Raw genomic sequence first — 12,895 nt, 5'->3', positions numbered from 1 at the left:
TGATTTATCTATTTTACATCTGTTGTGCACTTACTGTGTTTAGCCCACTGACTTTGAAATAAATATAATGCTTTAATGAGTACCTGTGAAATCTTTCCTTTTTAATCTTTAGGTTTCAACTGTGGACATGCCAATCACAGATGATGCTGAGCTACAGAAATATTCAAAGGTATTGAGTCGTCCCTTTTTCTATTTCTGTAACACACTAGGAATGTAAATAGATATGGGTATTATCCACCCATTTAGAACTTACTAGATTTGAAAGTTTGGGCAAATTCCTGATTTGTATCTCTTTTTATGTGCTGGACGTGAATTTGTCCCAAGAAGCTATTCTGTCCCTCCTTTTTCAAATGATAGTCTGTGCAGAATTAAATATATTGGTTAGATGTCTAGTATTTAGCAGCTTTGCTCTTTGAAATGCTTTGTGCCGATGTCTTGGCTTATTGATTGCTAGGACAGGAGTTGTAGAATAATGCAAGCCAGAAACATTTTTTTGTAAATCAAAGCTTCACCTTGACTACCAACTGGGAGCAACACAGGCTGTAGACTTTACTGTTAGAAGCTGCACAAAGTTAGTATGCAATCTGCAAAGGACAGACCAATGCCAACTCGCTTTGCTGGATTTCATTTGACCAACTACATCTCATCAGCCTTAATAAACATATAACTTCCTTGATCATCTGAGATTTTCAGGTGATGGGAATTGGCTTCTGCTTTTGCTTTTCCACCACTTTGCCATCTTGTCCAAACCTGGAGCTGTGGGAAACATTTATTATGGTTATTTGAAACAAACCTCCTTCAGAAACCACAGTTGGATTGTTTGAATCTCACAATATTAAGCACATTTTGTCGACTCCTCCTTCTGGCTGCATGGGAGGAGGAGAGGGGAAGATCGGGCATGGAAACCCAGGTGAAGGCTCACGTTTCACTGAACCATGATTTAATGTGATGTCTGAATGCAGCCATTAGACATTATGCAATAAAACTGATGAAGCTATAGATAACACTGCTGAGGTGTAGTCTATGACCCTTGTTTTGAAATACAGTGGTACCTCGGGTTACAGATGTTTCAGGTTACAGACGCTTCAGGTTACAGACTCCACTAACCCAGAAATAGTACCTTGGGTTAAGAACTTTGCTTCAGGATGAGAACAGAAATCGCACGGCTGCAGCGGCATGCCCCATTAGCTAAAGTGGTACCTCGGGTTAAGAACAGTTTCAGGTTAAGAACGGACCTCCAGAACAAATTAACCCGAGGTACCACTGTATATAAATCTCAGTTCTCCAAATCTATCAATTGACTTCTCCCAAGAGGCCCTGTCCCTAGAGGTCAAAGTCGCTGGAAAAGCTGATAAAATACCATACATTTTGGGTTTTTAACAGCTGTTACTTACTCACACACTGCTTTGTTTTCAACAGCTCCTACCTATTCACACAATGAGACTGGGGGTGGAACTGGATACATTTGAAGGACATCATTATATATCTTCAATAGCGCCTGATGGTCCGATTGCCAAACTTGGTTTATTGCAGTTGGAGGATGAACTTCTAGAGGTAAAGTTTGTAGACAATACGTTGTATGTAGCCATGATATTCAGTCACATTCCAGTGTTTTACAAGTGTTCATGTGGGTGAAACTCATCAGAGTACCTTTCTACACAGCTACAAAGAGGAATAACATAAATTAAAGCTATGAGTGGAGGGCAGTAAAGTGTGTCCTTAAGTCTGGAAGTCTCAGGCCTTTGGGTTTTCCGTAGGAGATGGAAGCAGTTCCTCCTTTAAATAATTTAATTCACTATGTCACAAACTCATGCCCATCAATGCAGTTTGTTTTTCCTTTTGGGACATTCATTATAGGAAATGCTGAGTGCCAAAGATTTAAAGGACATGGGGGGGGAGAGAAATATATTGACAATCAACCAAAACTGTAGTATGGAAGTAATAAAGTCTTGCTATGATTTAATTGTTAGTGAATTATTGTTATATAAGCCTGGATTCTGTCTATACATTACTTATCCAAACCCACAACTATGTCCAGAGCTTGTGAAACATTTCTTTCATCCCACTCTCCCCGTTTTGAGTTTTTTTTAAAAAATAAACAGGCCTCTTGGTTAAAATATACCCCCTGTTAGCCTAGAGCACATGTTAAAAATTAACCAGGTTATGCACTCCATTAAATAAAAGCTGTAATGGGCAGAAAAAAGTAACAAACTCACAAAGAAAACAGCACTGCCAAACCACTGATATCGCTATCAAGAGACAGGCCGTTGGAATTAATAAGATATGCAAGAGAATGCCCATTGACTGAATAGGAGTCAGTCCATAACTCTCATTCCTTCTCTTTGCTGTCCTTCTCAAGACCATCGTTTTGTTTGGAAATTGGCTACTTAGTAATAAGGAAGGAAGGAAATGTGTAAATGAAAATGTGTAGAATGAAAATTCAGGATTATGACATACAGAGAAGAGGCATTGCAATCCTATTCAGATGTGTTTCATCCTGTGAGGAAGGTGTATAGGAGTCTTAATTTTGAAATTATATATATAATGTTTCAGGCTGCTTTAAGGGATTTGCTTTGAACTGGTGTGCTGGAGTTGGAGGGGAGGCTCAGTCAGGGGTGTGAAACCTTTTTCAACCCAAGGATTTCATTCCTTTGGGTGGGTGGAGGAACACACGGCAGTGGTGGATGGGGCCAGGGGCAAACATGGATGGAGCAACAGTGTGATGCTTAGCTCGTAGGCTACCTTCCAGCCACACAGAAGTCAGAGGTACCTACACCATCCTCTCCAACCTCACGAGTGGGAAATATTGTCACATGTGATTCAAGGACATGTTGCCAGCCAGACAAAAAGGCTCAAGTAAGGCACAGAGCAGAGCTGATGTGGGTCGGGGTGTCAGGGAAGGAGGGGTGTGGCCTGGGCAGGTAGTGGTGTTAGAGTCCGATTGAGAGGGTCAGATTGAGAGACTGGGGGAGGAGGTAAATTTGGCCGCTGGGCCTGAGGCCTCCCACCCCTGAGATAAAAGCAACTGATTACTTCTTTCATGAGTGCAAACACATACACACAAAAACAGAATAAGAAGAATAAAATTAAACCATAATGCATCACAGCCTGGAAGGACCAGAAGGGCAAAGATACAACTCAAAAGGGATAATAAAGTATTCATACACATATTCCCTTTACAAATATTTATTTTAAAAAAATAAAAGTATGATTTAGGGTGGAACCAGATCAGTTGCCTTCAAGTCCATGTACGTTCTCATTTCTTGTCATAGGTAAATGGTGTTCAGCTCTATGGAAAATCCCGCCGTGAGGCAGTTTCTTTTCTTAAGGAAGTGCCTCCTCCATTTACCCTGGTTAGTTGCCGGCGCCTGTTTGATGATGGGACAGAATCCTTTGTGGACGAGCCCACAGCCATTCTTACTCGCTCCCCAGAACCAAAGGTAAAACAATAACATTTTTAAAAAACAAAAGAAAAAGGGAAGGGGGTGCAAACAGATGTACCTTGACTTTCAGAAGATAATGGGTTGGATCCAGATGTGGTCCCATTGCATTCAGTGGGATTTAAGTTAGTCATGACTTAAGCTAGAACTGTACGTTCTTGTAACTCTCTTTGCCCAAGTGGTAACAGCTGGGGTAGTTGCAGTTGAACAATGTTGTGGTCTAAAATTGTAACTACTTCTTATTGGCCCTCTAGGCTCAACTATGAACTAGTTACTTTTCAGAATACAGTCGTACCTTGGTTTTCAAATGCTTTGGTACTCAGATGTTTTGGCTCCCGAACGCTGCAAACCTGGAAGTGAGTGTTCTGGTTTGTGAATGTTTTCTGGAAGCCAAACATCCGACATGGCTTCCACGACTTCCAATTGAGTACAAAAAAGCTTTTGCAGCCAATTGGAAGCCGCGCTTCAGTTTTTGAACGGTTTTGGAAGTTGAATGGACTCCCAGAATGGATTAAGTTTGACAACCAAGATGTCTTGAAGAAGACTGTCCTGAAGAAGCGTTCGCAAGACAGGACAGGGATTGACAAATCAATAGTAGGAATGGAAGAAAGATGATGTGGGAGAGAAAGGAAACGGAGGTATTGTTGAAGCACTATAATCTCATCAAGGAGAACAGCAGGGTGAACCAAAACAGTCTAAACTTGAGATAGCAGTTGCAGGATTCTAGTTTTCTACTTCATTTCTCCTCTGAATCCATATTCTATCCTGGTTTTAAAACTTTTCTGACTTCCCTTTCCCCCCAAAGCCCTGTTAATTGTAGTGTTTTGTAAGCAGAGAGGAAACCAAACACTGGTGTCAGGATCAAAAGTGTAAGTGACTGGTGATTTTTCTAAAGTTCCATTTAGGTGACAGCGGCAGCCCCACCCAAATAGTGAGGAGATCCTTTAGAAGAGCATTTCAGGAAGCTCAGGAGCCACTGCTAGAAGAGAGAGCAAGCACAGAAGCATTTTGCCACCCCCACCCCCCAACAGGCTTTGCTGGATCATAGCCTGCAATTCCAAACATTCCACCAGGGGAGTCATATATCTTCTGTGCATAGTGCAGAAAATGATGGTCAAAGTCTCTCTTCTTTTTTTGCCTTTTCTTGGTGAGCAATGAATCTGATCAGAATCTGAAATTCAGGCTCCACTGCCTTGAATTTTATGAAGCTGAGTGTGTGCTTTTGAAGCAAAGCTACAACAGTAGTTTAACAAATGCATCTTCCCTGAGAGATATTTCATGTTTGTGACTTTACTACTTTCACTGTAATTGGAAACTCCTAGTGGCTTTATCTAGGCAGGTAGCTGGAAACATCATTGTACTAATGATACAAGGTATGTAAATCAATGGGCCGACATGCTGACAGTGTACATCCCATTCATCATTCTTCAGTTTAATAAGGGAGCAAAAGCTTTGAATTATACCTAGTCTCAGCTTCCCCATTAGCTGATTACTTCCATCTTGTGAACAAAGGACCTGATGCAAACTGGAAGAATACAGTTTGAGTTTTAAAAAATTTTTTTTCCAGAAGTACAGACCTTGTCTTTCAGTGTTTTGTAATAAAGTAAAACTTTTGCTTCTGGCTCCATGGCTCCATAATGATGTATCTTCTTGATGTACTAGTGTCCGGCTTTGGATAGCTTAGCGATTAAGTTAAACGTTCCATTTAACTGGCAGTGCAGTGCCAATATACTTCTATGAGTTTATCAGTGGCCACTGAGATCTTTTAAAACAATGGTTTTACACTGATATCAGGGCATTGTATAAATTCATTTGTTTCTGAGATATACCACAGAATATGCTTTCTGAATCTATTTACCTTGTTCTTATTATGTGAATATCCCTGAGATGCTGTGATGAAGGGCAGTGTATAAATTTAATTAATAATAATAATAATTGCATTACGTCTAAGTCGGGGATTGTAGTTTGTTTCGCTTCTAATAAATCACAGATAATAAGCTAAGAACAAACCTTGGCTACAGATCGCAGTTTATCTGGAGCAAAGCCAAAAGCGATCCCTGGGACTGTGGTTTGTTTCTTTGCAGTATGAGTGGGGAGGAGCAAAACAGGCACAATTAATTCATGCATGGTTTCATCATGCTTTTTAGCTTACCAAGCCTTGGTGAGTTCTTCCATTTTTGACCCTGTACATGTATACAGACTTTTGGTAATGGGACCTCTTTCGGATTTTCAGTGTAAGGAGTCATAACATTGCCTTTCAGAGTCTCCAGCTAGAAGTGCTCTTGTTTTTCCACTGAAAGCATTGTGGGATCATGTGACTGAATATTTTAGGGCCTTGTTCCTTTGTGTTTTGCCCCTACTATTTAAAACTATGAATTTTGGATTGTTCAAAGAACTTTACCGATAGTAATCCTTGCAACAATCCTATAGAGCAGTCCATCATCATTACCCCCATATGGAAGATGGCATGCAAGATACAGTGGCCACTTACAGGATTCCTGGCAAAGATAAGTGTTGACCAGGAGCCTCCAAGTTCACAGCTTTGTTTGCATACCAGGTTTATTTATTTTATTTTATTTTATTTTTTGCTTTCCTCTCTGTGCCCTTTTATGCATCTAATGCTACCATTGAAGGTTAGTGACCTTAGCTTAAGTGAACTGAGCCAATATCTAGTTTCACAGAATGATTTAAATTCTAGTCCAGGCACCCTCTTCACCTTGCGTGCGATGGATAAATTTATCAACAGGTGGAAAAAAGCATGATATCTTATTTCTCAGGTGAAACCAGGGCAGGAAGAAGAGGAAGAGGTGGAGCTAGAACTTTGGTCTTCTGAAGTCAATGTCATTGAACTTGTAAAGGACACTAAGATGGGCTTAGGATTCAGCATTTTGGACTACCAGGTATGCTGTGCATCCATGATGATTAATTGCCTTTGATCCTGATTGCATTTACGGTTGTGCCTTAGTATTCCCTGTACGTTTTGTTGACATGATCTTTGCATATTAGCAAAGAGCTGAGTCGGTTCTTTTGCAGTTTTTGTTTCTGGTCTCAAAAACTTTCTGTGTAGATACAGGAAATGTTTTTAAATAGCTAATAAAAACTACTATCCATTGTTATGGATTGGAATACTGTATCCAGTTCTGGGTTAACAGTTTGCCATAACACGCTGCATATATGAGTGCTGCCTAAATGCTTTTGTTTAATAAGACAAATTTGTCAAAGGATATAGAAATCTATAATACTTTTACAAAATAAGACACGAACTGGGGATGGATTCAAGACAAATACTTGAGATGTGCTTGTGAAAAGTAATTTTTTTCTTGACATATTTTATATTTCGGAGGGGGCTCCAAATGTTTACAGTATAGCTACCTACTATCCTTTGCAGAGGGCAATAATATGCAGACTTGCTTTTATATTTTTGTATGATCAGAATTAATGGAGGCTTTAATAACAGTTTTTATTTACTTACTGATGCAAATACATTGGCAAGGAATAGGATGCAGCTAAATTTGAATTATTTGAAATGGGCTGTAAGCCATTTAATTTTAGATCTTCCATCATTTTAAGATATTGGTTTATAAAGTGCAGTGTGTCCTTGCTGAGCTACTAAGCTTTTTATGGTGCATATCTATTAATGGGGTATATTCAGTCACAGTAACTCTTTTGATAGGCCATGGGGGGGGGGAGCAAATTAATATATGCAACTGGAATTGGCCCTTCAATAATAGACTGGAGTGACCCGTAGAAAAATAAATTATTGCCTTAGCCCAGGAATGGCTAACCTGTGGCCCTGTAGTTGTTGGGACTATAACTCCCATCATCACTCACTACTAGCTATGGTTGCTGGGACTGGTGCGAGCTGAGAGTCCAACAACATTTTGAAAGATCCATCTCTGACCTAGCCCATGCTTACCTGACCTCTGTAGTATTTTGCACTTGCTTCTCCACTTCCATCAATCTGTAAGCCAGCCTTCACCAACACAATGCTCTGGACTATAAAACAGGGGCTGATGGGGGTTGTAGTCCAAAGCATTGAGAGGGCATCTAATTGGCAAAGGCTCTCTAATCTGCCCTATGGTACCACTTTGGGTGTATATATTGGATAATGCACATAATAGCTTCTCTCACAAATTTACTGTTTACTGCTTTTCTCTCTCCTTCTCAGCCATATTCTTACAAATGCTTTTTAATGTATTTTTTTTATAAACTTGGTCTGTAACCAAGGTTGCTTCCACACAAGGGCCCTTTGGCACTGCTGAGGCACTGCTGTTTTTGCATTCAGCCGGAAGTCTTGGTAGCAGTAGACCATCGATGCTTCTTGGAAATGGGAATGATTGGAGGATAGGGATTTCCCTGAGTCAGGGCTCTGAAAAAAAAGGTTTCCTTTCCAGCTTCCAGGGACTATTGGAGGATAAGTTATATGAATGCAGTTACAGTGATTCTCATGACTGCATGGCTGGGGGGGGGGATATGGCTTATGGCTAATCAATGAAAACAAAATGAATCTACTGGGGGGGGAATTATTCAGTGCTAGACACTGTTTCTGATGTATCCTTGCAGCCATATCCTTGCTGTAGATGTTTATATTACCTCCAGATTAGATGTTGTAATTGCTCTACGTGGAGCCACAGTTGAAATTCAGCAGTATAGCTTTCGACTGGTATTAACTGCTATAAGCATGTTTAATGTTACAAGCTACTCAGCTGATTACTAGTCTCAATTCAAGATGGTGGTTAGCTACTTAAAGTTCTGAGCATCTACCGGTAGGTTTGGGATAATTCAGGGAGCAGCTCTGTTATGAATAGCCTGCATTTTCAAGAGGGTACTCAAGGGCACGCAGTACTGGCACCTCTGTTGTTGTTGTTGTTGTTGTTGTTAAAAAGTGTGACACTTCCTGTAACAACTTCATGGTTAGTACCGGCACCTATTTTTCTATTAATAAAGCCATCTTTGACCACCCAATGAGATCCTATGGTAGATGTATTTGCCTTCAGATACCAGGTTGATATCCGCTAGGTGCAGGGTTGCCCACACAATTTCAAGTTGTTTCCCATGCAAGCTAGCTCTATTGCAATATTTAGATATTGAGTTGATGTTGCTGATCAGTCAGGAATTTGAAGTCTGAAGGGCTATGAAGTATTATATTCTTCTTCTGTTTTCAACAGCGCTTGTATTTTTGGTGGTTTTAGTATTGCTATGGTTGTTTAATAGAAAAACATGGCAAAACGTAAAATGTTTAATTTATTTATGTTACACTGTAGCCGTTGGCCCTTGGTAAGCTGTAACTTGGCCGGCTCGTTCTGACTTTTCCACACAACTGCAGACTTGCACTCAGCCAAAGACTGTTTTGTCTGTACGCTGTGGTGTTTGTGTGAACTGGGCCATCGTATCAGACAAAGTTAGACAGAAGGAAGGGTGGCTACAGAGAAACTTCCTAAATGGAAAGGGTGGACCATATGTTTTGCCTCTAAAGCTTACTGGAAAAAATATCTGCTCTTTCCAGCAGCATTTGCAATATATCATTATATATTAAAGTGAGTAAATGGCATCCGTTGTGACATTTGTATGGCCGATAACTTAATTTAAAAGTTTTATACTGTGTGAGATAATTAATGAGCTCTAATATCTCTTTGCTGTAATTACATAATAAATCACACACAGTAAAACTCACTTTTGCAAAGCAGGACAGAGGTTTATTACTGGGAGAACAAAGGCCATATCTGAGGCTTTCTGTATTTCTGGAATTCTTAGCCGTTCCTCACTCGTCTGCCTTTTCCAGTATTCTGCTCTTAACTGTGAGCAATACCAGATGAGCTTTTGGAAGGCGAAGGGAATCCCAAAATGGGTAGTTTGGGAATAATTTGCCTGTAGGCTTTAGTTTTATAGAGATGTCAGAAAGAATCTGGAGTTGTTTTTTCCTCATTTTGCATAAACATTTGAAACGTTCTTATAGTTTAGGGTGTAATTTTAGTTGCTGGACAGTTGGTTGTCCAGCATGTTATGTGCATGACCTCCGAAGATTCACACAGAGGAAAACGGGGACTTGCCTTGTAATGTGCCTATTCCTGTGGCAAGGATTGTTTTACTGAAGGCTCTTTGCTCTCCGGCATTATTCATTTGCTTAGCAAATTTATTGGGGTGGGGATAAAGTCAAGAGCACGATAGTGGTTCTTTTGGCAAAAGAAATAACGGGAAATATAGGATACTATCATTTCAAAATATACCTTGGCATCAGCAGTGTGTGAAGTGGCAGGCTATGTACTGCATGGTACCTTAGGGTTTCATGCATGTGCCATTACTGATGTGCACCCAGCTGGTGATGCAACCAGCTACGTACTCAAAGGGTTTCATTTCTAGAGGGAAGGATGCTACCATTTTATAGTGTGTCTTTAAAAGAAACAAAGGAAAAGGTATCCCTAAAAGGGAGAGTGGTGTGCCAGGGCCAGGGATTAAAAAAAACAGGGGATGTTCCTGAAAAATAAGGGGTGGTTGGAGGATATGTGTATATGCTCTCCTTTGTATTGGATTGTTTTTTTTTCCAGAGACCTCCCTTTCTATATCACTACTCTGGATCCTTCATTCCTTTAAACATCTAGGAGGAAAGAAGGTTGCTTTGGCATAATTCTGTGTTCATCGCTATCATGGAGTCATGGGTGATCTCCATGCCATGGAATGTTTTTTACCTGCTTAGGCTGGTGGCCCAACTCTGCCTCTGTGTGGGTGAAAATACCCTGTCAGAGGCTGGCAGGGCTCTGACGAATGTGTGGCAAAGACAGGGGTGGTGGTGGAGCCTGACCCAGGAGAAGGGGCCATTGATTTATGAGGTTTGGTGCCACCTGTGAGGTAGGAGCCCAGGGTGGGAGGAAAAGGAAATGCCCAAGCAGTGTGAGGAGGGGAAGGGGGTGGAGGACATGTCAGAAGCAGTGGTGTGCGGTCAGTGGACTAGAAGGACTAGGCTAGTCCCCTAAATCAGGCATAGGCAAACTCGGCCCTCCAGATGTTTTGGGACTACAACTCCCATCATTGCTAGCTAACAGGACCAGTGGTCAGGGATGATGGGAATTGTAGTCCCAAAACATCTGGAGCGCCGAGTTTGCCTATGCCTGCCCTAAATGTTCCCCTGGCACATCCTTCCAAAAGCCTGGGAAGCTTCTGCCCAGCTTAGGCAGGGAGACGCAACGGTTTTGGAAAAAAATGACGTTGCATGCTAAATTTGAGCCCTTGCTGTGCCTAATTAGGCCTGTAGGCCAGAGATTCCCTATGCCTGGGTTGTAGTACTTTCAATGGGAACAGTTTTAACATCTTAGACTTAGAGCTTGTGATTTGCTTTCAGCTGGTGGTTTCTTCACTGTTTATTTATGTTGACTGATGTATTTTAAAGTTTTATGTTGTTTCTTTGGCATGTTTTTGTCTATATAACATAAATTGCTCTGGAGGCATTATTTGTGTTAGGTGACCTATAAATTTTAATTTAATCTACTGAACCAATAGGCCAGTTGATAACTCAGGATTTTTGTGGTGTTGCAGGATGCAGCACAAACCTACATCTGCTGGTCCCCCCATGCCTGGTAATTAAATGTGGGATGGTGTTAAATCTAATATTCTGGCCAAGTTCTAGGTTGAGTAATATTCTCTGGCTCCCTTATTTTTTCTCTCCACCATTCTGTTTGGATGAGTAGCTCACCTCCTAACTAACTTTTATGTAGTGTTGCTGGCGAATTCATAGATGACTTCATTTTACTTGATCTGTAGACTTAAAGTTATTTTTCATATGAAGTTCATAAAGGGCTTTGGACAGAAGGTGCTGTAGAAATGGATGCTCTTTGCCAACAGTATGCAAGTGCTTTGCTTATTAATAATCTTGGTAAAAATCAATTATTTACCATACATTCCACAAAATGTAGTATATGAAAGAAAACAAGTCTCAAATGAGCAAACATCAGTTTGGAAATCAGATATGATCCAGACCGGAGTTTCAAACTCTGGTCAAGAATAAGATTATAGAACTGGAAAGACAAATGAGCTTTTTTATAAATATACTTTGACTGCACAAATGTGATATGTAGTGCTCTTACTGTGTGTATGGTTTGGCAAGTTTTCACTTAGTTTCCAGCCTAAAATTCGAACGATTTTCCCTAGTCTACCATTTTAAGAGCTTCACATTTGTTTTTATTCAATTTCTGTCCGATCAGATATGTTAAAGGCACTGTCCTTAATGTATGGAAAACTAAGCTCTGTGGAAAATGCATTTAGCTGTAGGATTAATGGTAAAGCCATGTATATTATCAAATCATTCAACATAATATAACACCAATCAATAATACTTGAAACATTGCTGGCCTTGTTCCTATCACTAAACTAAAGTTTTTGGTGCAAGCTGGTATTATTGAATGGTCTAGCATTAATTTCTTAGCTGTTCTTTGTTATAATGATTATAAATTTAACTTGTGTTAGCTAGGTAGATAAGTCAACTAAAAATTCATATTGTTTACTACCATCTCTAATTATAGTTAAAAGCTCGAGAGTCCCATGGGATAGTGAAGGCCTGATTTCGGCCTCAGAATCATAGATAGAAATTAGGATAGTTAAGTCTGCACTGGATTGAGCATACCCTCCAACAATCCTCAGATGAAAATAGGAACATTTCCCAATTCCCCCCCCAACTGACCCTGCTCGACCCCCTATTTTTTGTGTCACCCCCCCTTGAGGATTTCCTATCTGAAGAAGGATGTGTGCCACCACCACTGCACCAATGGGGCATAGCACACACATCCTTCACTGTCATGAGAAAACACCTTAATCCAGATTTGATTTGATTCTTTGGTAAATTTACAAAATATTTGGTAGATTTACAAAAGATTTACAAAATACACTGACAGGCCGTGGCTGCCTGGGGTTCAACAAGGTCTCTCCTAGCTCTACCTGGAGATGCTGGGGATTGAACCTGGGACTTTGCTGCGTGCAAAATTATTAATAGGCTGATTTATGTTTCTTAATGCTCTTCGGTAAGATCCTCTATTGTTTGCTCTGCCCAAGTTCCAGCTTTAAATCTTTTTGTTAACCACACCGTTCTCTAACATCTTTGCCCTTATGTAATTGGGATGCGGGTAGCGCTGTGGTTTAAACTACTGCACCGCTGGGATTTGCCGATTGGAAGGTCGGCGGTTCCAATCCTCGTGACGGGGTGGCCTCCCGTTGTTCGGTCCCAGCTCCTGCCAACCTAGCAGTTCGAAAGCATGCAGTGCAAGTAGATAAATAGGTCCCACTCCGGCGGGAAGGTAAACGGCATTTCCGTGTGCTGCTCTTGCTTCGCCAGAGGCGGCTTAGTCATGCTGCCACATGACCCGGAAAAACTGTCAGCGGAAGCGGACAAACACCAGCTCCCCCAGCCTGTAAAGCGAGATGAGCACCGCAGCCCCAGAGTCGTTCGTGACTGGACTTAACTGTCAGGG

General features: G+C 40.8%; 1 protein-coding gene across 12 annotated transcripts in view; it reads left to right on the top strand.

Moving 5' to 3' along the window:
- Positions 1-12,895, top strand: part of PATJ (PATJ crumbs cell polarity complex component) — a 159,642-nt gene that overhangs the window by 22,144 nt on the left and 124,603 nt on the right. For 11 of the 12 annotated variants that reach the window (XM_060276858.1, XM_060276860.1, XM_060276857.1 and 8 more), the window contains exons 14-17: positions 113-169; positions 1,420-1,554; positions 3,273-3,440; positions 6,218-6,340. In XM_060276858.1, coding sequence (XP_060132841.1) covers positions 113-169; positions 1,420-1,554; positions 3,273-3,440; positions 6,218-6,340 — 483 coding nt within the window. The remainder of the gene's footprint in view (positions 1-112; positions 170-1,419; positions 1,555-3,272; positions 3,441-6,217; positions 6,341-12,895) is intronic. The other variant, XM_035122728.2, reaches the window with a different exon arrangement.

This window comes from Zootoca vivipara, chromosome 7, assembly GCF_963506605.1.
Source record: "Zootoca vivipara chromosome 7, rZooViv1.1, whole genome shotgun sequence".
Classification (NCBI taxonomy): domain Eukaryota; kingdom Metazoa; phylum Chordata; class Lepidosauria; order Squamata; family Lacertidae; genus Zootoca; species Zootoca vivipara.
Note: the sequence above shows the minus strand (reverse complement) of the source record. Positions and strands in the feature narration are given on the sequence as shown.